Source organism: Cydia splendana, chromosome 4 (assembly GCF_910591565.1).
Source record: "Cydia splendana chromosome 4, ilCydSple1.2, whole genome shotgun sequence".
NCBI lineage: Eukaryota > Metazoa > Arthropoda > Insecta > Lepidoptera > Tortricidae > Cydia > Cydia splendana.
In genome coordinates, this window is record NC_085963.1 from 22,288,918 (window position 1) to 22,314,731 (window position 25,814).

The window sequence follows — 25,814 nt, forward strand, 5'->3', positions numbered from 1 at the left end:
TATGAACTACATAAATATTTAGTTTAATTTCCTCAAACTTATTTGGTATGTTTCAGTTTTAAAATTTGTGCAGCATTCAGATATTTTAGAACAGCTTTCGAAGTACCTATTTGTAAAATATCGGAAACTCTGAGATCTGAATAGGGTTGCTATTATTATTGGTAAGGCAGAAAAAAACAAAACTAGAAATCTGATAATGAAGATGAAGTCTTATAAAAAGTCTGTTAAGAGTGGCCAATTAATTACTATGTAGGGGCCAATAACTGTAACAGTCACCCTATTATATAACTTGTATCTACAATTTAGATATAACTATATGATACAGTAAATATATTTTAGAAAACCGTTCCATGCCTAAAAAACCGAAGCGGCGCCCTTTGTACTTTAATACTGTCAAAATACCTCTACAGTCAGCAGGCTACCTTTTCCTGCTTTTCCACCTCTTCCTGCTTTTTGCCTGTTTCAATCTTTTCAGTCTGCGTTTGTACCTTAGGGGGTGTGTGGAGCAAGTCGGGGTTGCGGAGTAAAGCGGAGAAGTATTGCACGGCGACGCGCGCCATGTACTGGTCCTGCCCCGCCGGCCACCAGCCCTCCAGGAACCCGATGTGGCCACCGCGCGCGGGCACCGCTAAGGCCACGGACTTGGACGCGGCGACTTCGGCTAGCGGGAGGACTTCGAGCGGCTGGAATGAAAAAAAAATATCGGCTAGCTATATTTCAACACTTCGTAACTGTATATCGTTCACATGTTAAGGTAACCGCTTACAATAAGATGAAATGTATGCTTACCAACGTGGCAAAAAAACTTCTAGCAACCATTGTGAAAAAATTATTGAGAGAAATTCGTCTCCTGAATTTGAAGTTCTGGTTATCAAAAGTTGGCGTTTGACAATTCAGTTACCACAAAACATACCTATAGGTAGGTATTATGGGTAAAAGTATTGGAGACCCTCCATAAAAAAAATAGGGTTCCTATTCTAAACCTAGGATAAGTTCACACCCCTAAGTCAAATATGGTAACTTTGTAAAGGTCATAAAAGCGCGGGGCATTGACCACCCGCTTAGAAATGATATATACAGGGTATCTTACCTGAAAAGGGTCGTCAGCCGCACATAAACACAGCAGCGGCACCCTTACAGCTCCTAATTTATCCGTGAGCGTAGCTGCGCGGTAGTACGCCTCGACGCTCCCGAATCCAAAATGGCCGGTCGTGAACGCCGCGTCGAACGCCCGCACCGATGTGGCCTTCTCCACCCGGGCGTGTTCGTCGGACCCGGCGGTTACTAGGGAGTGGGAGCACACGGTGCGGCGGAGGTTGCGGGCCATGTGCCGGGATAGGAGGGCGTTTAGGCCGCGCTCCATGCATTCTGAGCCTGTCGAGAAAATATGAGACGTGAAGTCAAGTTTGGATGTCATGGTATTCGAGACATCGCTTACGGTACGGATATATCCGTCATTAGCGTCAAAAAGGTTAGAGTCTAAAAAAAGAGAGACAGACTAAATTAAATTAAAATTACATAGATGAATCGAGATCGAGCATCGTACTCGTAATAAAGATCAATAGCCTTCAAGGTATCTTTAGTATCTAGAAAACAAGGCTACGTAGTAAAAGTGCTCAATTAAACTTGTTTGTGCTAAAGTATATTTTATGGAAAACGAAAATAGCTTCCATCTTAACGGTTAAGTTGCTCGCCTTGAGATTTATTTCCACTCTGTATAAAAATATATTTTTAAAACCGAAGCACATATTAGTACCATCGCTCACAAAGCGACAATAAATAAGCGTTTTTATACGCTTGATAATAGGTACAATCGTGTTGACATATTCAATTTTCCGCATGGATACCGTTGTCCTTGACGATACTTATTTCACAATGTAGGGGTCACTATAAGGTATCAACTCACGTCAAAACACACGTACGTTATACTTACATACCTAAACATTAATTTATGAGCTCATTCTTTGCAAATTTATCGAATAATTTAAATTCATTATATGTATTGCCTCGCTATAGGTACTGCTCGTATCAAAGAACTTACGTGCGTGCACCCTGGCCTTATCTTTCGATGCGGCTAAGTACTGGCCTAGTAATGTCCTCCCAAGGCTAATACTGTCGCGTCACCGCTCGGACACGGCTTTTACATACAAGGGACTTACCTCGCTCAACATCTAGCGGTGAAGACACAACTAACGCCGCGTGTAGGTACTCTAGCTTGGTCGCCTGCTGCGGCCAGGTACTGTCCCAATATAAGTCCACCCAAGGACACGCCGACGGCTAATACTGGCGCGTCACCGCTCGGACACGGCTTCTCCATACAAGTGACTAACCTCGCTCAACATCAAGCGGTGAAGACACAACCAACGCCGCGTGTACTCTAGCTTGGTCGCCCGCCGCGGCCAGGTACTGTCCTAGTATAAGTCCACCCAAGGACACGCCGACGGCTAATACTGGTGCATCACCGGCCCGTTCGGACACGGCTTCCACGACTTCGGCCAAGTCTTCGTGGCTCACGGCGCAGTAGAGGCGCGGCGTCTGAAAATGAAAACATTGGTATAGTACCATTTTATGCATATCCAGGAAAGGGTCGCCGCTGTTCACGAGAAATACGGTTCGCGAATGACACGCTTAGCAGCGCATTCATCAGATTTGAGTGTACCATTAGATGATTAGATGACACGGTAGTACCGTTCGCGAATGCTAGTTACGCGCATACCTACAATTTCAGTAGTATAACCTTTTCGTAAAACGTTTATATAAAAAAAAAACAAGTGTTTTTCCACAATATGTGACATTTTAGAGGCAGAAAGAGAAGTTGAATCCGTCTACCTGCTCCCTGTTTGTTATGAGCCTAACATGTATGTAGTGACATGAGGTAGGTAAGTAGTACATATTCACAATAAGGTCTAGTTTCCCTGCATTAGAATTAGAAGGACTGGTGGCAATTGCTTTCGTAAAGCGCCATTTCTTTAGATACCTAGAGTAGATATTGTAGAGTAGATACCTAAAGTTGTGTAGGTATTGTGTTGTAAGTTGTGGTGTGGCTTACCGTGAGCTTGATCCCGCCCAATCCCCTATAATGGAACACGACAGCCTGCGCACCGAGCTGTCTCGCGGCGGCGCACAGCGCGCGCACATAGTCCGCCTGCGAGCCGCCCGTTAGACCCGGCAGTACGAGTAATACTGGTGCGCCGGGGCCTGCTGAATTTTCTAGCCAGTCTAGGGCTACTTGCCCGCCGTCTGCTAGCCGTAAGACCTGGAACAAATAGGCAGATAGAACACGGGTCTGGGGTGTCACGAATAATATAAAAGAATAGTCACAGATAAACTGGCATGCCAACTTGTCAGTAGATAGTGTAACAACTGTGGCTCCTTATAGATCCTAAATATTAATTTAAAATGAATTATGCTAAGTTGAAATGCAAAGACCTTATGAAAAGACCTAGACCTAGATCTAAGTCCTATTCAGCCAAAGAAGTCAACCAACCGCAACCGCGACTTTTTACTCGACAGCGTAACGCAAAGGAGGGTAATTTTGTTTATCAGTATCTACAGATCAAACGCGTTCAAAGGCATTCGATTTGTCTTAATTGTCCGAATGTACTAAATAAAGCCTTAATGGCAGTGGTTGACTACCGAAATCCTGCAATGAATTAAAGGACACAATGTCTTAGTAGTAGTAGTAGTAGTAAACTCTTTATTGTACAAAAAGACATATTAAAAATAACATACAATTAGTAAGAAGTACAAAGGCGAACTTATCCCTTTGAGGGATCTCTTCCAGTTAACCTTTGAGTAGATGAGAGGAGAAAGTGAAAAGGGGTGACAAATGCAGCAAATTGTACAACAAGGTACCAGAAAGATAAAGGATATAAATACATACAAAATTTATAGGATAAACATACATATATTACACAAACAGGAATGGGGAAAATACACTAAAAATTGGAAAGAATTAGAACGATATAAAGCAACTATACAATAGAAATATAGACAAATTAATCAGTCAGATCAGATAACCATAGCTTCTTTAACCTCTCCTTGAACGATGCAACCGATTGTGCCTGCCTGAGCGAAACAGGCAGCTCATTCCACAGCTTCACTGGACGCACTGCGAAGGACTTGTTGTATCCTAAAGATTTGTGAGGAGGGATGGCAAGTGATAAATTCGCGCTCGAACGCAGACGGTGGCCACTGCTTGGTTAAACCCGTTTAAAGAAACGACTTTAACATGTAATGTATATGAGTTATGCATACCTCACGCCGGTAACGCGCGTGTGGCAGTAACAAGGAACGCAGTATGGAGCCGAGGACAGTCTGCAAGCGCGCCTCCACGCACCAAGGGGTTGGCCAGTACGGTGTTTGTAGTAGCGGCACATCTCGCTCGAGAAGTGACCTTAGAGCTCCTGGACCACATACTAGTAATGGCCTCTGCAAAAAATATGTGCCCGACAATTGAATTTTTAAATCTAAACTGTGTATTTTTGACCATCTGCACTTGATAATTGCATTAAAATTTGGAATGTTTGTAAGTATAGAAATGTTTTATGTGATACTTGGTATTAAAAAAAATCATATCTTATACATTGAAACGCGCAATTCTTGTATATATATATATTCCAGGGATCTCGGAAATGGCTCTAACGATTTTGATAAAATTTGCTATATGGAGGTTTTCAGGAGCGAAAAATCAATCTAGCTAGGTCTTATCTCTGGGAAAACGCGCATTTTTGCTCTCTGGGAAAGATCGGTCTCCCAGATATTACCAATTTAAATAAGTACATATATCTTAATATCTATTCCACATTTTTGTAGAACTTGTTACAGGAAAAACTTCAATTTCAACAACTCATACCAATCACCTGTACAAACACTGACACATGTCATTGGCTATTATTAGAGATTAAGTCAATGCTGTAGGTGTGTAGGTAATAAAATATAGGTATACATTAATTTCTCTACATAAACATTATGACAAAATTAGAATTAAATGAATAAATTGTCCTGGTGGAATGTATATGTAATTACATTTTTTTCCTTAATAAATAACCCCCTTATTCATAAACGCGCTACAAACCTCGATTAGATAGTAATCGTTTGTCTTTATCTGTCATTTTAATTTATGTATTTGAAAAGAAAGGGATAAAACATAATTTAATTAAATCAGGCCCGTAAAGTTTTATGAATAAGGAGGTAAGTCTCTAATCCACATAAGGCTAGTACAGATATATGGTCCTAAATCTTATTTGATTTAATTTGGCTTAAAATTAGTTGCAATAAAATAAAATGTATGTACAAAATACAAAAAAAATATAGAAAATATATATACTTTTTCATTAAATTCAACACAATACTTCCTAATTTGGAGTTTTCTCAGTATGCTAAATGTAAGGGAAAAGGCGCGAATTTTGTTCTAAAACTACTATATTAAATTTTTAGTCTAGAATGTTCAAGAACAATCTTTTAACTTTTTTATTACTCATGTCTATAGTTTGTCCCGATAACTGAATAATACATGCCCTGCACTGGAAAGCGTGGGCAGCAATGGAGCGCTAACCACTAAAAATGTAACAGTACTTTAAAAGTACTTCTGAACTTTTATTGCAATATGAAACTAATAAGAAAGTTCCTATATACTTCAAGTGTTAACGTTCAATCGATATCCGCGGGACGCAGTGTAAGGCGAGGGCTTAACACTATTAAGATAATGGATTTTACCTTGACTACTTCCACTAGATAATAGGTTATGTACAATACAGATAATGACAGGCCCACCAGCAACTCCTTCCGCGCTTCCAGCATGTACATAAACATTCCCAACATCCTGTCGATAAACACAACTTTAAAAACAAAAATACAAAATAAAAAACAACACAACGTTAGTTATTCATGTGAATAACTATTCTAAATACTGATAAGTTCGAGTGAATCACTCATATCACTGCACCCAGTGATACGAAACACTGCGGAACTGTCAAACTGTCACTGTCATAGCGATGCAGCGTCAAATAAATGTCAAAAAAAATAGAAACGTGAATGATCATGTTCGAGCCATATTTAAAAACTCCTCGGTAAAAGTTTAGAACAATAGCTGTATAATAAAATACTTTTCGTATAAAAATAAAGCTGAGTATTAGTGATATTTTTATTAAATAAGCAATTAATTTATTCAAATTACCAAATTTATTAGAATACAACTACTTTCTACGTGTAAACTTGACATTATTCATGCCACTAGTAGTGTCCGGGCATGTGTCCGGGTACGTCACGGCACGTTTTGGTGATAAGCAGATAAATCACAGAACAAAATTCTCTACTCTACATGACTCTACTCTAGTCTAGTCTGTGCTAGTGCTTCAAGTAGAAAAGTTGTGGGTGGAGAGCAAAGTTCTTTTTATACTTTTATTTGTTATGATTTATCGTTTAGTTCTGTAGGTCAAAATCTCACTCTAGCCAGAATAATCAATTAATTGTAGTTAAGTGAACGATGAACATCTGTTTCTGAATATAACAGAACTGTAACGAGTGGTTAAGCAAGCAAACGTAATCTTCGAAATCATTATCCGTGGTCAGTGACTGAAGATGAAGGGTGCTAAGCTGTTGAGTTCTGCTGGCCGCTGTGTCGCGGCTTCACCAGCATATGCTCGTCCTACCCCGCGTTACAAGTGAGTACCCCGACCTCGATCCCTACGGAAACCAACCTTGGACTTTGGACCTCGACCTTATTATAGGGCCATTCAATGCCATTATCACTGCTGGCATCCGTATACAGCCACAAATAGATCCCGTAACTCTGGAATTTGTCTCGATTGCCCTTTACAGTCGCCAGCCAGTATGTTACGTATATTACGTACACAATTTGGTTTTATACTTTCACTTGTTTTAAATTAAAATTGTTGGCATGTAAACTAATTAACCTCTAATTATGATAGCCAATTCCATGAAACGTAATAACCAGACATCGTACATTTCATAGCATTTTCGGTGCAGCGGAGTGGTGTTAGCGGAATTGGTTTAAACAATTTCAACCCTAATGATTAATTAGCGTTAATTACGTTAATATTAACCTGTCGGAATTATCCATACCAATTCCGTTAACACCACTCCGCTGCACCAAAATAGCTATAAAATGTATGATGTCTGGTAATAACCTAATAATAATGAATGCATAAGTACAGTTATTTTCAATGTTATTCTATGGTGTTTTAAATAGAAAAATCATTCATCTCAAATCAAATAAAAAGAAAATTAGTAAAAAATTAAAACAAGATCCAAATGTATTGTTTGAGTTTATTTTATTAGTAACATCATCATACATGGTTTTTTTATTTTATTTCTAAGGTTGTGCTATGTTTTAACATACTATACCCTTTGGTTTTAACCATAGGCCTGCCAAATTGAGACAATTCTACAAACTTAGTGTGTTTGGGAAGAGAAGAGTTGTAGAATATATTAGGCCCCATATTAGACTCTTCTCTTTCCACACAGACTCTAGTTGATAAAGAAAAGTTGCCACTACTTTAATTATTTTTCCTTGTTTGTTGATCTTTTCAATTTGTATTCGTAATAATTCACATAATTATAAATTTTATTATTTTGGTGCTCTAATATTTAATAATTGTATAAGTTTCAAATGGAAATGATTGATGCCATTGTGAATGTTTATCATTTCATGCAATACAAATAAAGTCACTTAACCTTTGAATGAATCCAACTATGTGTGTCAAAACATTTAATTCATATAGCATTGAGAAAATACTATGCTAGTGTTTGTATCATCACTCGGTTAACTGACAGTTTGTAAACCATATTACAAAAGGCATAAAGGTCCACTGATGCACAGTTAGGAGTGTTGCTGTTTGTATTACCAAACCAAAGCATGCTATTTCACTAGGTAAGCATCAGCAATAAATTTTGAGTCAATCTCCTCTCTTGCAAAATGGTGCTTAAGAAAGCTTTAAACACTTGTAGAGTCAGACTAAATTAACTCTGCATGGCATTTGGCTGCAGACTCAGCCTAGTTTGGGGCTTACCGGACACCTTTGTGCATGTGTATTTTATTATAAATAAAAATTATTCTATTCTATTTGCAATGACAAACTGTCATCATGAATGTTGGGTTCTGTTCAAATCGATGCAAAGTTAGCTTAGATGGACTCTATTCAATATCTATTCATCTTGTTGAAAAACTTATTACTTACTGTCAATATTTTTTTTTTAATACACCTGTGGCATATCCAGTGATTTGCATGGACGGTGCCACATCGTGGGTTTCCGAGTAGAATTATTATTCAAAAGTTCTTAAAAAATCTTATTTAAAATAACACTGTATTGAATTACTTTTTCAAACAAGATTACGGCATTTGAATCATATGTAGATGTCACTTTGTCGTTTTCATATTATCATATCATATTTCATTTATTGCGTAGTCATGAACATAAATTACATAATAAGATGTTACAGTTAAGTTGGCCAATTCATGACACCCTGTTAGGGCACACAACATTTAACTTACTAGCTAGTACCTATTAAACATTTCATTATAATATATTTACCGTATAATTAGCGTGTATAAGAAAAACAAAAGTCTAATAATAGTAACATTGTAAAAGTCAACAAAAGATAAATTAAATAACATTCCATACATTAAGTTTTTAGCAATAATTCATAATAATTCATAATAATTTATTTATTGCATCCATGGTTGTTACATTGGTGTTACATAGTAATAGTGAGTTTCACATGGACCCTGGTAGGGCACAGCAATAGTCTTAGAACTAAATTATGCTAGGTATTCGACAGTATTTATATAATAATTATAAAATTAGGTCTTTTAACAATGGTTAAGAGATTGTAATTTAAAATTTTATAGTAATGAATGTCTAGGAAATATTATTGATAATTAAAATTAACATTGAAATTGTAGTGTAAGTAGGTATATAATATTAATTTATTTAATAGTCATGTCAAGAATAATTTTATGTCACACAATGTTTAATAATAAGTGGTAAAATGAAATGAGTTAAATAATAAAAATAATAAAGTGAGTAATAATTAAAACTAATAACATTCGTGATCATTTTTATCTTCCAAGAAATCATTCAATTTATAGTAACACTTGTTAACTAATAAGTTCTTCAAAAAATAGTCAAAGTAATATAAAAACATTTCATGCAATAATTTAAAATTCAATGTCACAATAAATAATAATAAAATAAGAATTATAAATTATCATTAAAAAAGTCACTAACACAATAATAACATTTATCTAGTAATAATTTTTTTAATTTATTTTTAAAGATCGCATTTTGTGGTTCTTGCTTAATCGAGTCAGGAATTTTATTAGTTATTTGGATACATTTGTAATGTGGACCATTTTTACACATTTGTAAGTTCGTTTTGGGTAACTGCAATTTGTTCCTGTACTGTGCTCTAGTTGTTTGCTTATCCTGTTTTAGTTCAAATAAATGAGGGTTTTCGCGAACAAAAAGAGCAGCTTGCAATATATAGATGCAGGGCAGTGTTAAAAGTTTGTAACGAACAAAGTACGGACGGCAGCTATCTGGTATACGCACATTCGCCAAAATTCGAATACACTTTTTCTGCATTATAAAAAGCTGTTCGGCCTCGACACTATCACCCCAAAGGACTACAGCATACCGAAGCCATGCGTACGCGTATGCGTAATATGCGGATAATGCACACTCGTAATTTGTGTTCTTTTTTAGTATGCTTAGGGCATATACAAATTTTGACATTTTCGTTTTTATGTTTTGTATGTGGGTCTTCCAATTCATACCGGAATCTATGGTTATACCTAACAAATTGAATTCCGCGACCTCTTCTATATTACATGTGGCAGTGTCTAAACTTAGTTCCAATGGCTTTTTTTGTGTGGGCTTAAATTGTATGATTTTGGTCTTTTCCAAGTTAATTTCCAAGTTATGTTCACCGAGCCATTTCTGTACGGAACTAAAAATGTTCTGAAGTTGTGATGTACATTCGGAGCTGTTATTGCAATTAAACAATAGAGAGACGTCGTCAGCAAACATAACGCAGGTTGTGTCTGTGTTGAGTATTTTTGGCAGGTCATTAATATATGCCAGAAATAGTAGGCATCCACAAACGCTTCCTTGGGGTATTGAACAAGTAGTATGACGCAAATTTGACGTCACGGTCTTTAATTCCTCGCGGTCCTCATCGAAGTGGTCTACTTGTACGCATTGCTTACGGTTTCCGAGGTACGATTTGAACCAATTATATGTAGTGCCGCGTATACCCATCCCGTACAATTTACAGAGTAAGATTTCGTGTGATACTTTTTCATACGCTTTTGTCATATCCAGTAAAAGTCCTATACTATATGTTCTATTGTCTATATGACCTAAGATGCTCTGTATATATTGATAAACCGCTAGTGTTGTTGAGTGGTTTTTCCTAAATCCGTATTGATTTTTATCTAAGATGTTGAACTTTTCGAAAAACTTGTAGACTCGATTTATCATCTTTCGAATATTTTTGACACGGTTGGTAAGAGTGCGATAGGTCGATATTGGTTTGGATTGGTTACGTCACCGTTTTTAAATATAGGTTTAATAATGGATATTTTAAGTAAGTCCGGGAATATTCCTTGATTAAATGACTGGTTTATCAGTTTTGTCAGTGGCTGTGCTAACTCTAATGCACACAGTTTTATAAGTACGGGCGGTATTTCATCGACACCAAAACTATTTTTATTTTTGAGCTGCCTTATAATTTTTATGGTTTCGGTTTCGGTCACCGGTTGTATGAATATTGAGTTAGTGGCGGGGGTATGCACACGGCGCGCGCGCGCCGTTATCGCTCCGGCTCTAAAGTCCGTCTCGTTTCCATAAGGATGCTTCAACAAGTTATTTGTATACAGATACAAGCAAATTTCGTTTTTAAGGTAAGCAACAAAGTGGTACCTTTTGCTTGAAAACGACACATATTAAGATTTTTGTTCGGTATCCCGTGGTGTGGTGTGGCACCGTCCTGCCGATCACTGGTCATATCTAAGACTCCTCTCTAAAAGTCGCACACTGAGTGTAAAATTAGACCTACTGCCTGCCTTGAACCTTTTTGTCCCTTAAAATAAGCATAAATATCAACAAAAATTATTTGCTCTAGTAATGATGGCGGGCGCCGCACAGAGGCAACAAAGGCAGCTCAGAAGGAGCGTCCCGGACCACGGTCAAGCGACTCATTCACATTGAACCTGTTCCGAGGAGCCCTAGAGACCTCCACAGTGTTCCCGTACCCTGAGCCGCTGGCTGAGGACCAGAGACAGGTGTTATCTGAGCTTGTGCCACCGGTTGAGAAGTTCTTCCAAGAGGTATGTTTGGACAAACTTTATTGTTTTTTTTTGCAAAAAAGGGAGTGTACAGTTTGTTGAACCGCACGTACCTGCTGTTACACACGAACATATGCTACGTTAGCCGCATTCCGTCGGATTCTATGCTTATTTACCACCATAATAGTATAAAGAAAAATTGCAGTGTTCTTTGTTTTCAATAAGTAGTTTAGTTTGCGGGATATACTCGATTTATTTTTCCTAAAGAATCTTAGATGTCATACTTTTTTAAATAAACTTCGCTTTACAACACATTATTATTATTTAATTATGAAACATGAAAATAGAATAAAAGTACAGTAAGCTGCAGCGATAACTGCCCCCCGGCACATAGAGTCAGACCAAGAATAGTCTGCAGCGGATTTGATAGCCCACGCAGTGCAAGTGTTATTTTAAAATTTTTAAACGTCAAACTTCTATGAAATTATGACGTATAAATGACACTTGCACTGTGTGGGTTATCAAATCCGCTGCAGACTTTTTTTGGTCCGACTCTAGACACTTGTTTGCAGTTTATTGTACAGTCAGCTGCAGAGATAAGGTATCACCCCTGCATAGAAGTTTGTATGCATAATAGAAGTATGCATGTCTTTCACATACTAGGATGTCTCATAATTCAATATTTGATATATGTATATGTATATTTTAAGTTAACTGTATTATAGGTATACGTTGCTGCGTTCTTACAGGGCGTCACTTAAACTAACCCAATAATATGTACCACCTTTAAAACTGGTTTGTGATATGCAATAAATGATTCTATTCTATTCTACATATATATGTATGTATCTTATAATGGCACGCACTTTATCGGTGCACAGGTCAACGACCCCGCGAAGAACGACAATGACGCGAAGATCGAGCCGAACACGCTTGCCGGTCTTTGGGACCTCGGTGCCTTCGGTCTGCAGGTGCCTTGTGAGCTTGGCGGTCTCGGTCTTAGCAACACACAGTACGCTCGTCTCGTTGAGGTAAGTGTCTACTGGGTATATTAACCAGAACAATAAAATACTCAAACTTTTGTTGACAAGTTATCGTCGTTTATACCTACTTATTCTAAGTAATCACTGTAATCAGAGTTTACACTTAAGGCTTCGTCACACAGGCGCGTTTTCCGGGCGGGGCGTGAGCGGGGCGCGCCGCTTTTACATATAAAACGCTCACGCCCCGCCCGGAAAACGCGCCTCTGTGACGGAACCTTTATGCGTCCGGCTGTGGTGTGCACATACACCTTCACACAATCTGTCCGTATATTCCGTAGGTTAAGGATCATATTTCAGAATTAAATCATACTTTCAACCAACAAGTTGTATCAATTGACGCCACACGTTACATGGCGACCCTGCCAGTGCGGCCTCGTGCTGCACACACACACACACACACAGTACAGTGTACCTAAGTACAACAGTGTAGAAAACAAAGTAGAAAAGTGGAGAGAGGATAAAAATGTTACGCCCACTATGAATTTTATTCAGTAAATACGCCCGGACGCATTTGGGCGTTTTCAGAAATAAATATTGAAAACCTGATTCTTTTTCATCTGGACGTTCTTGGGCTCATTCTACTCAGAATCGACAGCATTCTCCATCCCACCATTAAAAAAGGATGTCCCAAAATGTCCATTCCATTACGTCACGTTTTAGTATGAAATTTTTTTTCACTTGTATGTGCGTGACGTAGTGGAATGTACAATTTCCATACAAATTTTTGTACATTTTATTTTTCATCAGAATTGAATATGCTAGTGATTCTGAGTTAAAAGAACCCAAAAACACCGGGATCTGTGAAAATCGGGTTTTCGATATTTATTTCTGAAAACGCCCATTTACACGTCTACGTACAGAATAATATCTAGGTTGATAGATGATAATGACCGTCGTCTATTTTACCTAGATCGTCGGTGCTCACGACCTGGGTGTGGGCATCACGCTCGGAGCTCACCAGTCCATCGGCTTCAAGGGTATTCTGTTGTTCGGTACTCCAGAACAGAAGCAGAAGTACCTCCCCAGGGTAACTGGTGGGGAGTACGCTGCGTTCTGCCTCACTGAGCCGTCTTCAGGGTCTGATGCTGGTTCCATCAAGTAAGTCAAAAATCTACTGATTCAATAATATTCTGATATTGGGGTAGGATTAAAAAAGGTGAAGGTTTGATATAGTAAGAATCCATTTAATGATCCAATCTCGCTTGTGGTCTATTCATAATCTCTCTCTATACCACGCGGCGCAAAACCACTTTTAGTCTTAGTAGCAATAGTAATTTTTCCAAAGTTTCTATATATGAATCCTCTGTGATTCCCCTGCTCTTGAACTTGGCATACTAGGATGCATCTTATGAATTGGATTGTTGGTATGTTCGCGAGTCGCTCTTACCCAAAAAAAGATGGGAAATTATTCTTGAAATATGTCTCAGCTAAATCACATTATAGTTCGTTTTTTTTAGAAGAAGGTAAGTTATCTTGACATGTCTTTTAATTAAAAAACGATTTTTAAATATCAGTAACTATTATTTATGAAAGCAGCAGAATATTTGCCGTGACTTATTTTTAAAAATTGTTTTTCAATTAAAAGACATGTCAAGATTGTTTACTTTTTTTATAATGCTAATAAAACGAACTATAATATAAATTGTAATTTGTAAACAGGACGCGTGCAGTCCAGCAACCCGACGGCTCGTGGAAGCTGAACGGTTCCAAGATCTGGATCAGCAACGGTGGGACCGCCGAGGTTATGACCGTGTTCGCGCAGACACCTGTCCAGAAGGACGGGAAGACCGTCGACAAGGTACGAACTAGTGTCAGCTGTAACATGACATGTAAACAGGACGCGAGCAGCCCGATGGTTGGAAGCTGAACGGCTCCAAGATCTGGATCAGCAACGGTGGGACCGCCGAGGTCATGACCGTGTTCGCGCAGACACCTGTTCAGAAGGACGGGAAGACCGTCGACAAGGTAAGGACTAGTGTGAGCTGTAACATGACATGTAAACAGGATGCGAGCAGCCCATTGGTTGGAAGCTGAACGGCTCCAAGATCTGGATCAGCAACGGTGGGACCGCCGAGGTCATGACCGTGTTCGCGCAGACACCTGTCCAGAAGGACGGGAAGACCGTCGACAAGGTACGGACTAGTGTGAGCTGTAACATGACATTTAAACAGGACGCGAGCAGCCCATTGGTTGGAAGCTGATCGGCTCCAAGATCTGAAGGATAGACCGTCGGTAAGGTAACTATTAATTGCAGATGACAAAACGTAAAATTTATATTTTAAATGACAAAATCATAACAGTGAAAAAGTTTAAATCTATTTAAAACTTGTATATACAGTCAGCAGCAGAAGTTGCTATGCGGGCGAGGTGTTCAAAATTACCTTGTCACGCTCTTATTCTCTTAACAATAAAGTCGCGTCAAGGTCATTTTGAACACATCGTCCGCTTAGCAACTTCTTCTGCTGACTATACTTAAGTGTGTCACGAATAATCCTTTACCGAAAACCGCAGACCTTTTTACAGACAGACGCACAAATACGCATTGGCATTTAGAACAAAAAATGCTGGTACCCTCGAGTATCATTGGTAGAAAAGTAGAAATCGAAGCAAGTAGGTAAAAGAAATAAATACTTCCAGACATAAAAGTCTCACAAACTATACATTAACAAAAGAAACGACCGATATGTTATCATTGTTATCTTATTTTAAAACTACTATGCAAATACAAACACAGCGAAACTAACGTAGATACAATAATAATTTTATCTATTAAGTCCGGTTCGAGAATTGGCACCGATTCCGAAGTCCATAGTACAAATACGTGTTTTTTGAATTCGATGTATGAATTGTTCAATGTCAACGTCTATTATTAGTTCTAAGCGTTTCTTTCTAGGTCAAATATTTTAATACATTTCTATTTACTATGCAAAGTGTTCCGAAATGATAAAGATGAAAATTAATGGGGGATCGGATTAATAAATCAAATGAATTACTTTTTTCGGGCTTGGCTCCTAATATATAAGCTATCTCTTATTATAGCGTTGAAGTTCAAGTTTTTAATCTTACCGTGATAAGGGACCATTCGACTAAATTGATTTTTTGCAAGGAACCCCAAACTTTTTCGAAACTCATGTATGAATAAATTCAGCAAAGGGATGTACCTACTGTATTTAAATTCGAGGGAGCAGATCTAATTATGTTATACATTTTTTTTATGTTTTTAAGTAGATACTGTTTTTAACTAGAGTTTATATCCTTCCGCTCACACGTCAAAACTTGCAGAGAAAAATGTCATTTTGATTTGTCAAAATAAATATTGAAAATAGGGTGGAATGGTGGACCTTTTTCTAATTGTATTAATTAAAAAGGGACGGGTAGTCTCTCGCGGGCGAGATACTGTCGCGCCTCATGTGCTAGCTCAGCTGGGAGGCTAGAGAATATCTCAATGTATAAATTTGGTATAAATCCTAATATTTACATTTGACTTTGACAGGTGACAGCGTTCATCGTGGAGCGCTCCTTCGGCGGCGTGTCATCCGGCCCTCCGGAAAATAAGATGGGTATCAAGTGCTCCAACACCACTGAGGTGTACTACGAAGACGTTCCCATTCCCAATGAAAACGTGTTGGGAGGCGTCGGCAACGGATTCAAGGTCAGTTTACATTCTATTGACATGTCACCATACAGCTACTTCAAGCGTCTTGGGTAGGAAAACAAGATGGGCATCAAGTTCTCCAACACAACTGAGGTGTACTACGTGGACGTTCCCGTTCCCAATGAAAACGTGTTGGGAGGCGTCGGCAACGGATTCAAGGTAACATTAGTTCAACACAACACGACAATCAGAGTATAGCTCTGAGGTTATAGCGATAAGGTAAACGTACTAGTGCTCGACATGCTAATGCCCAATAGATGACACCTTGCTGTCACCTCTATTGACAATGACTTAACTTTCAAGATGACATGTACTGGGATCGCGTCGAGCACCAGTACGTTTACCTTAGTTCGTTTTTTTAGCATTAGAAATAGGGTAAACAATCTTGATGTGTCTTTTAATTGAAAAACACGTTTTAAAAATAAGTCACGGCAAATATGTAACAACTATTAGTCGAATACGATCATTTATATTCTTCTGCTTTCGTATGTAATAGTTACTGATTTTTAAAAAGCGTTATTCTATTAAAAGACATGTCAAGATCGCTTACCTTCTTTCTAATGCTAAAAAAACGAACTATAAAAAAGTAAAAAAGGCAACCAACTCAGGCGTGACTGAGTCTAAATCTTCAGCTGGTCCAGAAATTCTGGAGTTGAAGGTAAGTGAACATTGAAGAAGGAAAAAGATAATGTATTCAAGATTATGAGTTTCACTAGTAGTTTTATCGCCTGCGGGGAGTCATCGCGCTGTATGAAACTGAACCTTCAAGAGCCCTCTTCTCTTCTTCTTCTCTTCTTCTCAGCATATTTGCGTCCACTGCTGAACATATGCCTCTTTCATGGATTTCCATGTTGTTCTGTATGCGGCGGTTCTATGCCAGGTCGGCCCTGCGGTCTTTCTAATGTCGTCCGACCATCTGGCTCGTGGTTTTCCGTCCCTTCGGCTTCCCAGTCGAGGTCTCCAGAACAGAGCCCAGAGCCCTCTTGCTTGATGTTAACATGAACGTTAGGGCCGATACAGACGAACTGCAACCTGACTGCAATTTATATGAGAACTGCACACCAACTACAAGTTGCAGTCCGTTTTTACCGGCCCTTTACGTAAGGATCGTTTTAAATGAAAATGGGCGTTTTCAGAAATAAATATTGAAAACCTGATTCTTTCACATCTGGAAGTTCTTGGGCTCATTCTACTCAGAATCGACAGCATTCTCCATCCCACCATTAAAAAAAGATGTCCCAAAATGTCCATTCCATTACGTCACGTTTTAGTATGAAAAAAATTTTCACTTGTATGTGCGTGACGTAGTGGAATGTACAATTTTCATACAAATTTTTGGGACATTTTATTTTATCATCAGAATTGAATATGCTAGTGATTCTGAGTTGAAAGAACCCAAAAACACCGGGATCTGTGAGAATCGGGTTTTCGATATTTATTTCTGAAAACGCCCAAATATGCCTAAAAAGTAGCCTTCAAAAGCTTCAAGCTAAATGTTTATTTGACAAGTTTGTGAAATACTTACGTACCAATCGAATGAGTAAGCTTAAAATTCCCGAAAGATCTAGATTACAACATCTGCATCACTTATTAACTAATGAAACGTCGTTAGATAATGAATTGCCCTCATTATATTAGTCATAATTGCCGTACTTGCCGTAGCATGAGCATAGATACACGTCGCAAATACCCAAATAATAATAATGCGACCATTTGTCTATTTTAACTAAGGCCTATTTTAACACACGATTGTACTAAGTTTACCTTACTGAAATTTTTGCGTAGAATTTCTACTACCATGGTAATTTCCACTGTCCTTAAGTGACGATTTCTATTATGTAAACTCAATCGAAATCGGTTCATCGTTTCAAGTTTGAAAAGGTAACAGACAGATAAGAGTTACTTTTACATTTTTAATATAAATAGGGATTTACGTACAAAGATTAGATTATGCGGATCCTGCTACGTCCTATAATAATTATAAAATAATATAAAGTCTATCACATCCTAATGGAATGTGTTCGCAACGAATCAGTTCGCCGAGAGATTGAAGATGTAATTTTTTTTTAAAGATTGGTGGATGTATTTGTGGATTGTTGTTCCCATCTTAAAGGCCGGCAACGCGCTTGCAACCCCTCTAGTGTTGCGGGTGTCCATGGGCGGCGGTAATCGCTTACCATCAGGTGATCCGTCTGCTCGTTTGCTTCCTATATCATAAAAAAAAATGTCATTATATATTATCCCAGCCGCTGTCAGAGGCTGCAAACTTAATTTATAAGCTGGTAAATGTAGGTTTAAGTAGACGATTAGATTTATGTTGTAAAGTTGGTCAACCAGATCTTGTCAGTAGAAAAAGGCGGCAAATTTGTAAAATGTAGGCGCGAAGGGATATCGTCTCATAGTAAATTTGAATTTCGCGCCTTTTTCTACTGACAAGATTTGCTTGACCATCTGTATATACAGAGCGACATCGTCACTCAGTGACAAAGCTCTTTCAATAAAGAAAAAAAAATACTATAAAATTTTACGTTGAATTCCAGCTGCCTTAAACTTATCAAGATTTGTTTTATACTTTTATTTGATTGGCTAAGTTTATAGTAATTTAGATTACACAACAGTAGGTATGATTGTGTAATCGCAGTTGTTGACTTATTGCCAATTGATACGTTGTATCATAATGCGATAATACATTCATTAGTTTCATTACCGCATTGTAGACGTATTTCCGGATACGGAGATGATAAGGGTGTCTGAAGATTAAATTTAGATAATATACCTAGTTAGAGTCTGTGTGGAAAGAGAAGAGTAGTAGAATGTATTGGATCCCATACATAATTTCATAGAAGTTTGACGTTTAAAATAACACTTGCACTGCGTGTGCTACCAAAATCGTTCCAAACGTATCTCGGTCTGACTTCAATAGAATAATTGATTTAGAACCGGATTTGGAAAATACCCTATTTCTATCTATACATATATAAAATCTTATGCTATATGTACCAAATATTATAATCGTATTTACAGTTAAGACTTTGAATATTTATGCGGATTTGAACGCAAACAGCTTTATCGCTATATGCGTATGCTGCTGATAGCTTCTTCTATATGCTGCGCATGCTGCCATCATAATCGTAAATTTAAATAAATATAAAATGTCAAATTGAAATAATTGAAAAAAATTACATAATAGGCATATCACAATACAATTAATAACTAAATATCACTAATTTGAATACTGCTGGTATTCGAGATACGACTTTACGCTGTAAAAACAACGCCCTTTTCATGACTCTACGAAAACATACTACAATCTGGTTCGTTTTATATACAATTATTAAATCCCACGTGTAATGTAATCGTGTTTATTGTATTATCAGGTTGCGATGAACATCCTGAACAACGGCCGTTTCGGTATGGGCGCCGCTCTGGCCGGCACACAGCGCGCGGCCATCAAGCAGGCTGCTGAACACGCCGCCACTCGCGTGCAGTTCGGCAAGAAGCTTATCGAGTTCGGTACCATCCAGGTATGTCGCTTATACAACGGTGTAACCGCTCTACAACACCATATTATAATGGTCGCTTCGGTATGGGCGCCGCTTTAGCCGGCACGCAGCACGCCGCCATCAAGCAGGCTGCTGAACACACCGCCACGCGCGTGCAATTCGGCAAGAAGCTTATCGAGTTCGGTACCATCCAGGTATGTCGCTTATACAACGGTGTAACCGCTCTACAACACCATATTATAATGGTCGCTTCGGTATGGGCGCCGCTTTAGCCGGCACGCAGCACGCCGCCATCAAGCAGGCTGCTGAACACACCGCCACGCGCGTGCAATTCGGCAAGAAGCTTATCGAGTTCGGTACCATCCAGGTATGTCACTTACAACACACTCTCTCTCTCACTCTTACTCTTTGGTATGGGATCAACTTTAACTGACACACCGTTTACCGCCGCAAAAAAAACTCATGGAGTTTAGTGCTATTCAGGTATGTTTTGTCAGTTTATCAGCGTACAGTGCAATAATATGTTACTCTTCGCAGGCCGCAATAATATGTGACCTCTTATGGCGTATGGCTCTACAAATAAGATCGTGTCAGATATTTTTGCGGCCTTCGTTGTGTAACATATTGTTGCAGGTGACTGTACACAAAGGTTTAACCACTCTACTATACCATCACGCAACTGGTACTTCAGTATAGGCGTTCCTAATTGATAAAAAAACAACGGGTTGCACTCCGGGAGTGCCGGCAGAAGTCAAAACTCAATGACATTGTAACTCAAAATATTAATAACAGCGCCATCTAGTGCAAAATGTCTGCAGCACTATGTATAATTGAGGTTAACGCCATCTAGCGTTATTTCGTCGCATTACTTGAAACTCCTAAGCACATCACTGTGAGTACTAGAGTTATATTAGTACCAGTTTGAGGGAAACTCACTAGATGGCATTTAAATCAAAAAAGTAAAACTCAATGACATTGTAACAGTGTCCGTCACACGTGACGTCACGTCTTACGTCTTACGCGCTCTCGCGAGTTTAACATTTTTTCCCCATCACAAAAAGTGCTCAGCGCCGCTAAAGAAGTTTTCACTCCAAAAATGTAGTGGATTGATTGCAGTGATTTTTAGGAGACAGAGTCTAAGACGATATGTTCAACCCTCAAAGTCATTTCTCCCTTCATGATTTTAAAGTGGCATGTTGTGACCATGAACCTGTTTCATTTCAGGAAAAGCTGGCTCGTATGGCGATGCTCCAATACGTGACGGAGTCGCTCGCGTACATGGTGTCCGGTAACATGGATACCGGCGCTAAGGACTACCACCTCGAGGCTGCCATCAGCAAGGTATATTCACAAAGCATTTGCCTGATACAAATAATCTGTTATGTTATAACACATCATTATCGCGCTCGTAGAAAACGAAAATAATTTGTAATAATTGTTTATGCGTGTCAATTTTCTCTATCAAACACGTAGCCATTTCATAGTAACTTTTTATTAATAATAATAGCATTTATTTGACACGTCCCGCTGGCCAGAATCTATACTCTATATCTTTAGGTACTTAAATAAAAGTAATCAAATAATTTGTACATTTTCGGGTAGTTATAACATTTATTGATTAACCAACCAAATACAAAACCACCTGGATCTGTCACTGAACGACCTGACTTTAACATATGTACATTATTTGATCATGTACGACGACCGGTCTGGCCTAGTGGATAGTGACCCTGCCTGCGAAGCCGATGGTCCTGGGTTCGAATCCCAGTAAGGGCATTTATTTGTGTGATGAACACTAATATTTGTTCCTGAGTCATGGGTGTTTTCTATGTATATAAGTATGTATTTATCTATATAAGTATGTATATCGTCTCCTAGCACCCATAGTACAAGCTTTGCTTAGTTTGGGGCTAGGTTGATCTGTGTAAGATGACCCCTAATATTTATTTATTATGTAATGTTTTCATCTACCCTCAACTGGCTTAAGGAGCCATTTGAGGGTAGATTTTGTTTACTCTTTTTTAAATAACAGACTATAAGCTTTATAAGATTTGGGCAGGGCTAGGGCAAGTTACATGGACTCGATTTATAGTAATAATTTTTGTTCCAATTCCAATGTCTGTCTCTAGGTGTTCGCATCAGATTCAGCGTGGACGGTGGTAGACGAAGCCATCCAAATCCTCGGCGGTATGGGCTTCATGAAGGGCACTGGATTGGAGCGTGTGCTCCGCGACCTGAGGATCTTCCGTATCTTTGAGGGCACCAACGACATCTTGCGTCTCTTCGTCGCATTGACAGGTATTGACTAATGATAGGCCTTATCTCGTTGGTATAAGGTTTAGAACCGAACAAATCCTCGGCGGTATGGGCTTCATGAAGGGCACTGGATTGGAGCGTGTGCTCCGTGACCTGAGGATCTTCCGTATTTTTGAGGGCACCAACGACATCTTGCGTCTCTTTGTCGCATTGACGGGTAAGAACAACACACTAAATTGACCATTGACAGACTTTATCTCGTTGGAATAAGGTTTACAAAAAGTCAGACTCCGACCACGCTAAGCCTGTACTGACTTGGCAGTGACACTACGAAAGCTTACGTATTATGCCGCAATAGCGCCATACTTGACGTAGCACTTGGCATGAAAACTTTGCGTGCTTCGACTATAGTATTATAAAGGAACCATTAGAGATGATTCTAACTTTAAACATATAGACAGCCGGTTTATTTTTGTCCCAGTTTATTACTTCCCATGCAAGAAGGAAGAGACGTATCTGTTACACACACATAACTAATTCATACATACATACACACATAACTTCACATAAACACTTTCACTTACTAAGACCTTTTTAACCGACTTAAGTCTTTTTGTACTAAGTTGGATCAGTCATTTAATAAAAAATCTTAGTTTTCATTTTAATGTAGTAGCTTTAATAATAATTTGTATTTCGCTTAGATCCCCACGTCACAGGCTAAGCCTAGTGTGGGGATCACTGTACTGCCCCTCTGTAATATCAAGTTATGAAATAAATATATTTTGTATTTGAATTTGTTTACGTGTGACATTGTGGCGCCCAGGTGAATAAACTGTCTTGGTCACTATTTTTTACATCTATCTGTATCTAGTTTGCTTGTTTAAAAGGTGAATTAATCCCGCGTGTTTCTGTCTGCAGGCATCCAATTCGCCGGCTCCCACCTCCAAGAGCTCCAGCGCGCCTTCAAGAACCCCACCGCCAATCTCGGCCTCATCTTCAGCGAGGCCGGCAAGCGCGCCGGCCGCGTCGTCGGCCTCACCTCCACCGCCGACATCAGCCCTCTGGTGGCGGATCAACTACGCCCAGCTTCTAGGGAGTTGGCGAAGTGTGTGGATGCGTATGGACAGACTATTGAGTCAACGTTGGTCAAGTACGGGAGGAAGGTTGTGGATGAACAGGTAAAAACCGTTGGTAATACTTGTGGATGCCTTTATTCTAAGTGTAGGGGCTGTCCTGAGACAGAACGGTCGCTCCATAATGTTTAGTCTTCGGTGTACACTCAAAACTGCTAACATCAGTCCTTTAGGGGCAAATTAGTTGCGTACGGCCGACTCCGACCAGTGACAGGTTGTAAAATTATATTATTGTTATTAGCGATATGTCAATGTCTGTCATTGTTATTATTTACTAAAACGGGACTTAATCGCGTAAAATTAAGCTTTAAACCCGCCGTTTAGTAAATAAAAATGACTACAAATTGTGAAAGTTTAAATCGGTAGTCTATCATTCATTGCTGTCAAAGTTCGTATAAGCTATTTTTGGATATTTTTCGTTTGTTTTGTAATTGATTTCTGTTGAGTCTTGGAAGTTAAATTCTATTGTGGGTACATCGCAGTATTATGCTATCACAAATTCAGTTTTACGAAGAAAACATGCCACACTCGATTTGGAATCGGACATATCTACAGTTCCACCAGAAATTTTAAATAAATCCTACATTCCCCGTTCACAGTTCGTCCTCAACCGCCTAGCGTCGGCCGCCATCGACGTGTACACGACGGCCGTGGTGCTGTCCCGCGCGTCGCGCGCCGCCAAGCTCGGGCTGCCGTCCGCCGGACACGAGATCAAGCTCGCCGAGGCCTGGGCACATGACGCCCTAGGTACATACCAGCAAATAATAGATCTACATATATTCACAGACAAGACATCCTCCAGACTGAGCATAGTAGCGCTACCCCCTCTGCCACGGTATTTTTACTCCATTTTCGAGTCAAGTGTCTTTGTGTGACGCTCGTGTCTTTGAACGGACCAATCACGGCACGGGACTCGCTCACCTCGTCCCCCGCACCCCTTGTATTTTTGGCAGCATCGGTTTCATGAAATAATTGTTCTAAGCTCCGTCTAGACGATTCCTAGTCTATGTCTATATTCGTCTTCCTATAATGTTTACATACCATCACAGACTACACAGACACAGCATTCCGAAGCGTTTACATAGTGCATGAGGTCACCACACATATGTACAATTTTATTTGTAAAATGCTACGAATCCAGCAGCACAATAAAGCTCTATTCTACGCTATTTTATACTATAATAACCCAAAAACACCCCAAAGGTTAATAATTATAAATATTCTTAAATACTCGAGTTGTGGTCCTAATTGTGGGGTTGGCGCAACTGCCGCCATCTAGCAGTTGAGGTTTGAGGTAATAGCAGATAGGGAAAAAGATGTGTTGTGTGACTCTAGTTAATAATGTAAAACATGGAAGATATTTCGATTAGTTGAAATTATTCCGCAGTCGAAATTGTCCCCCTGCACCTTAATGTTTTTGTGTTTTGGTAATTAAAGTATTTTTAATGATTTATAGGCAGAGTACCCGGACTGCTGGCCGCGGCGAAAGATGCCCCGTCACTACAGCAGTACGCGAGGCTCGGCGCATTAGGACGCGCCGTCGCCGAGAACTCCGGCCAGCCCAGCATTAACCCGCTTAACTTGTAGACCTAAAAGGGACGTCCGTAGAAATCAGTCAGTCGAGTGTTGTGAGTAATTGAAGTACCTTTTGGCCGCTAAAGACGTCAACAGACGCGCGTGGCTATAACCCGATATCACCCTTCGTACCATCACGCTCCACGATTGTTGAGCCATTTAGGGTCCTACGGGGTCTAACGTTTGTCCCGTACAAACGCGAATTTTCCGAAGATTTTTAGGTATAAGACTTTCCTTTTCTACGACAAATGGTAAAAAATATGCACAGAAAAATAATCGCCTGCATTAAATGCCGAAAAAAAGACGCAACACAGGAAATAAAATGCGTTTTTACGGGACAGCCCGTGGAATGCTCCCAAAATGGTTGTTCAATACTTACGCTATAGAATTTCCAAAGAACCCTAAATGGTATAACAATCCCGTGTGACCGTACATTCGGACAAGGTTCCAGATGACGCGCCGCACGTAAGCGTGACGTTCAAAGGGTTGATGGGGCAGCTAAATAGAGATTATTTGGGTCGGCCTATATGTCTATGCCAAGACCGAGCCAAACGTAACTACAATGATAGACCTTGCCAAAGAAAACTATTAAAAGACAATATAAACATACTCAACATTATGAAACATGCATCTCTCTTATGCATAATTATAAAATCAATACTCTTATGCACTGACTGTACAAGATTAAACTCAAATAACCCAAAATCAGTCTTAATAAAACTCCCACAGCCTTAATAAATGCTAAGAAAACAGTGTCAAGATCTTAAAAACCCCTAAGCGACCTCTAAACGTCCTATTAGTATAAGTTAGCCTAATAAATCATGTGTTCGACTGTATAATCTTTTTGATTGCACAAAACATTCGGACGACCGACCCTTTTTGGGTATGGGTGTTTTCAACTCTGCCGAATGACCCAATCATGTAAATGTGAATGTACATTGTATAGTATAATTTTTGACAGTTATATTTATTTTTAAATAGTATATTTTTAAGTATATGTTGTTGTTTTATTTCATACCTTTTGAAGAATCTGTCTTTAGATTTGCTGAAAATCTAAATGAAGTTAAAATGTATGCAGGATACCTGCAAAGGCCAAATACTAAATGATACTCTTTTACTTCTTTCTTTTGCGGCTATTGAGTTTCACATAACTATGGAGTGTAGAAGTAAAGGAGAGCTATCCTTTATGGTAAGACGGTTGTAAAAGTGTCCAGCAGTCAGCTGAAATAATAGTTCGAAATCTCTCCGGTGGCGCTAGGGTAGCACCCGGACCTAGCATAAATTTAGACCTTATTGACTGAGTGAAGTGCGCTGTCAGTTATTTGAAATTTTATTTA

General features: G+C 39.1%; 2 protein-coding genes across 2 annotated transcripts; one reads left to right on the forward strand and one right to left on the reverse strand.

Moving 5' to 3' along the window:
* Positions 1-176: 176 nt before the first annotated feature.
* Positions 177-5,978, reverse strand: LOC134790185 (protein ABHD1). The gene is made up of 6 exons (XM_063761012.1): positions 5,719-5,978; positions 4,258-4,431; positions 3,050-3,256; positions 2,331-2,535; positions 1,091-1,374; positions 177-683 (listed from the first exon to the last, which is right to left on the reverse strand). Exons 1-6 carry the CDS (start codon positions 5,821-5,823, stop codon positions 411-413), a joined length of 1,248 nt encoding a protein of 415 aa, XP_063617082.1. The 5' UTR covers positions 5,824-5,978; the 3' UTR covers positions 177-410.
* Positions 5,979-6,326: 348 nt separating this feature from the next.
* LOC134790226 (very long-chain specific acyl-CoA dehydrogenase, mitochondrial) lies at positions 6,327-25,474 on the forward strand. The gene is made up of 12 exons (XM_063761060.1): positions 6,327-6,665; positions 11,150-11,354; positions 12,194-12,343; positions 13,266-13,453; positions 14,015-14,153; positions 15,849-16,007; positions 19,388-19,534; positions 20,738-20,854; positions 21,643-21,811; positions 22,688-22,947; positions 23,502-23,649; positions 24,359-25,474. Exons 1-12 carry the CDS (start codon positions 6,583-6,585, stop codon positions 24,487-24,489), a joined length of 1,896 nt encoding a protein of 631 aa, XP_063617130.1. The 5' UTR covers positions 6,327-6,582; the 3' UTR covers positions 24,490-25,474.
* Positions 25,475-25,814: the final 340 nt, after the last annotated feature.

Coding starts and splice junctions, on each gene's coding strand:
- LOC134790185 (XM_063761012.1), bottom strand. CDS start 5,823: ATGTTGGGAATGTTTATGTACATGCTGGAAGCGCGGAAGGAGTTGCTG. Junction 2,536..3,049: donor TGGGCGGGATCAAGCTCACG/GTAAGCCACACC, acceptor TTTCATTTTCAG/ACGCCGCGCCTCTACTGCGC. Junction 684..1,090: donor CGGCTGACGACCCTTTTCAG/GTAAGATACCCT, acceptor TTTTCATTCCAG/CCGCTCGAAGTCCTCCCGCT.
- LOC134790226 (XM_063761060.1), top strand. CDS start 6,583: ATGAAGGGTGCTAAGCTGTTGAGTTCTGCTGGCCGCTGTGTCGCGGCT. Junction 6,666..11,149: donor CGTCCTACCCCGCGTTACAA/GTGAGTACCCCG, acceptor TATTTGCTCTAG/TAATGATGGCGGGCGCCGCA. Junction 21,812..22,687: donor TCTCTTCGTCGCATTGACAG/GTATTGACTAAT, acceptor TTCTGTCTGCAG/GCATCCAATTCGCCGGCTCC.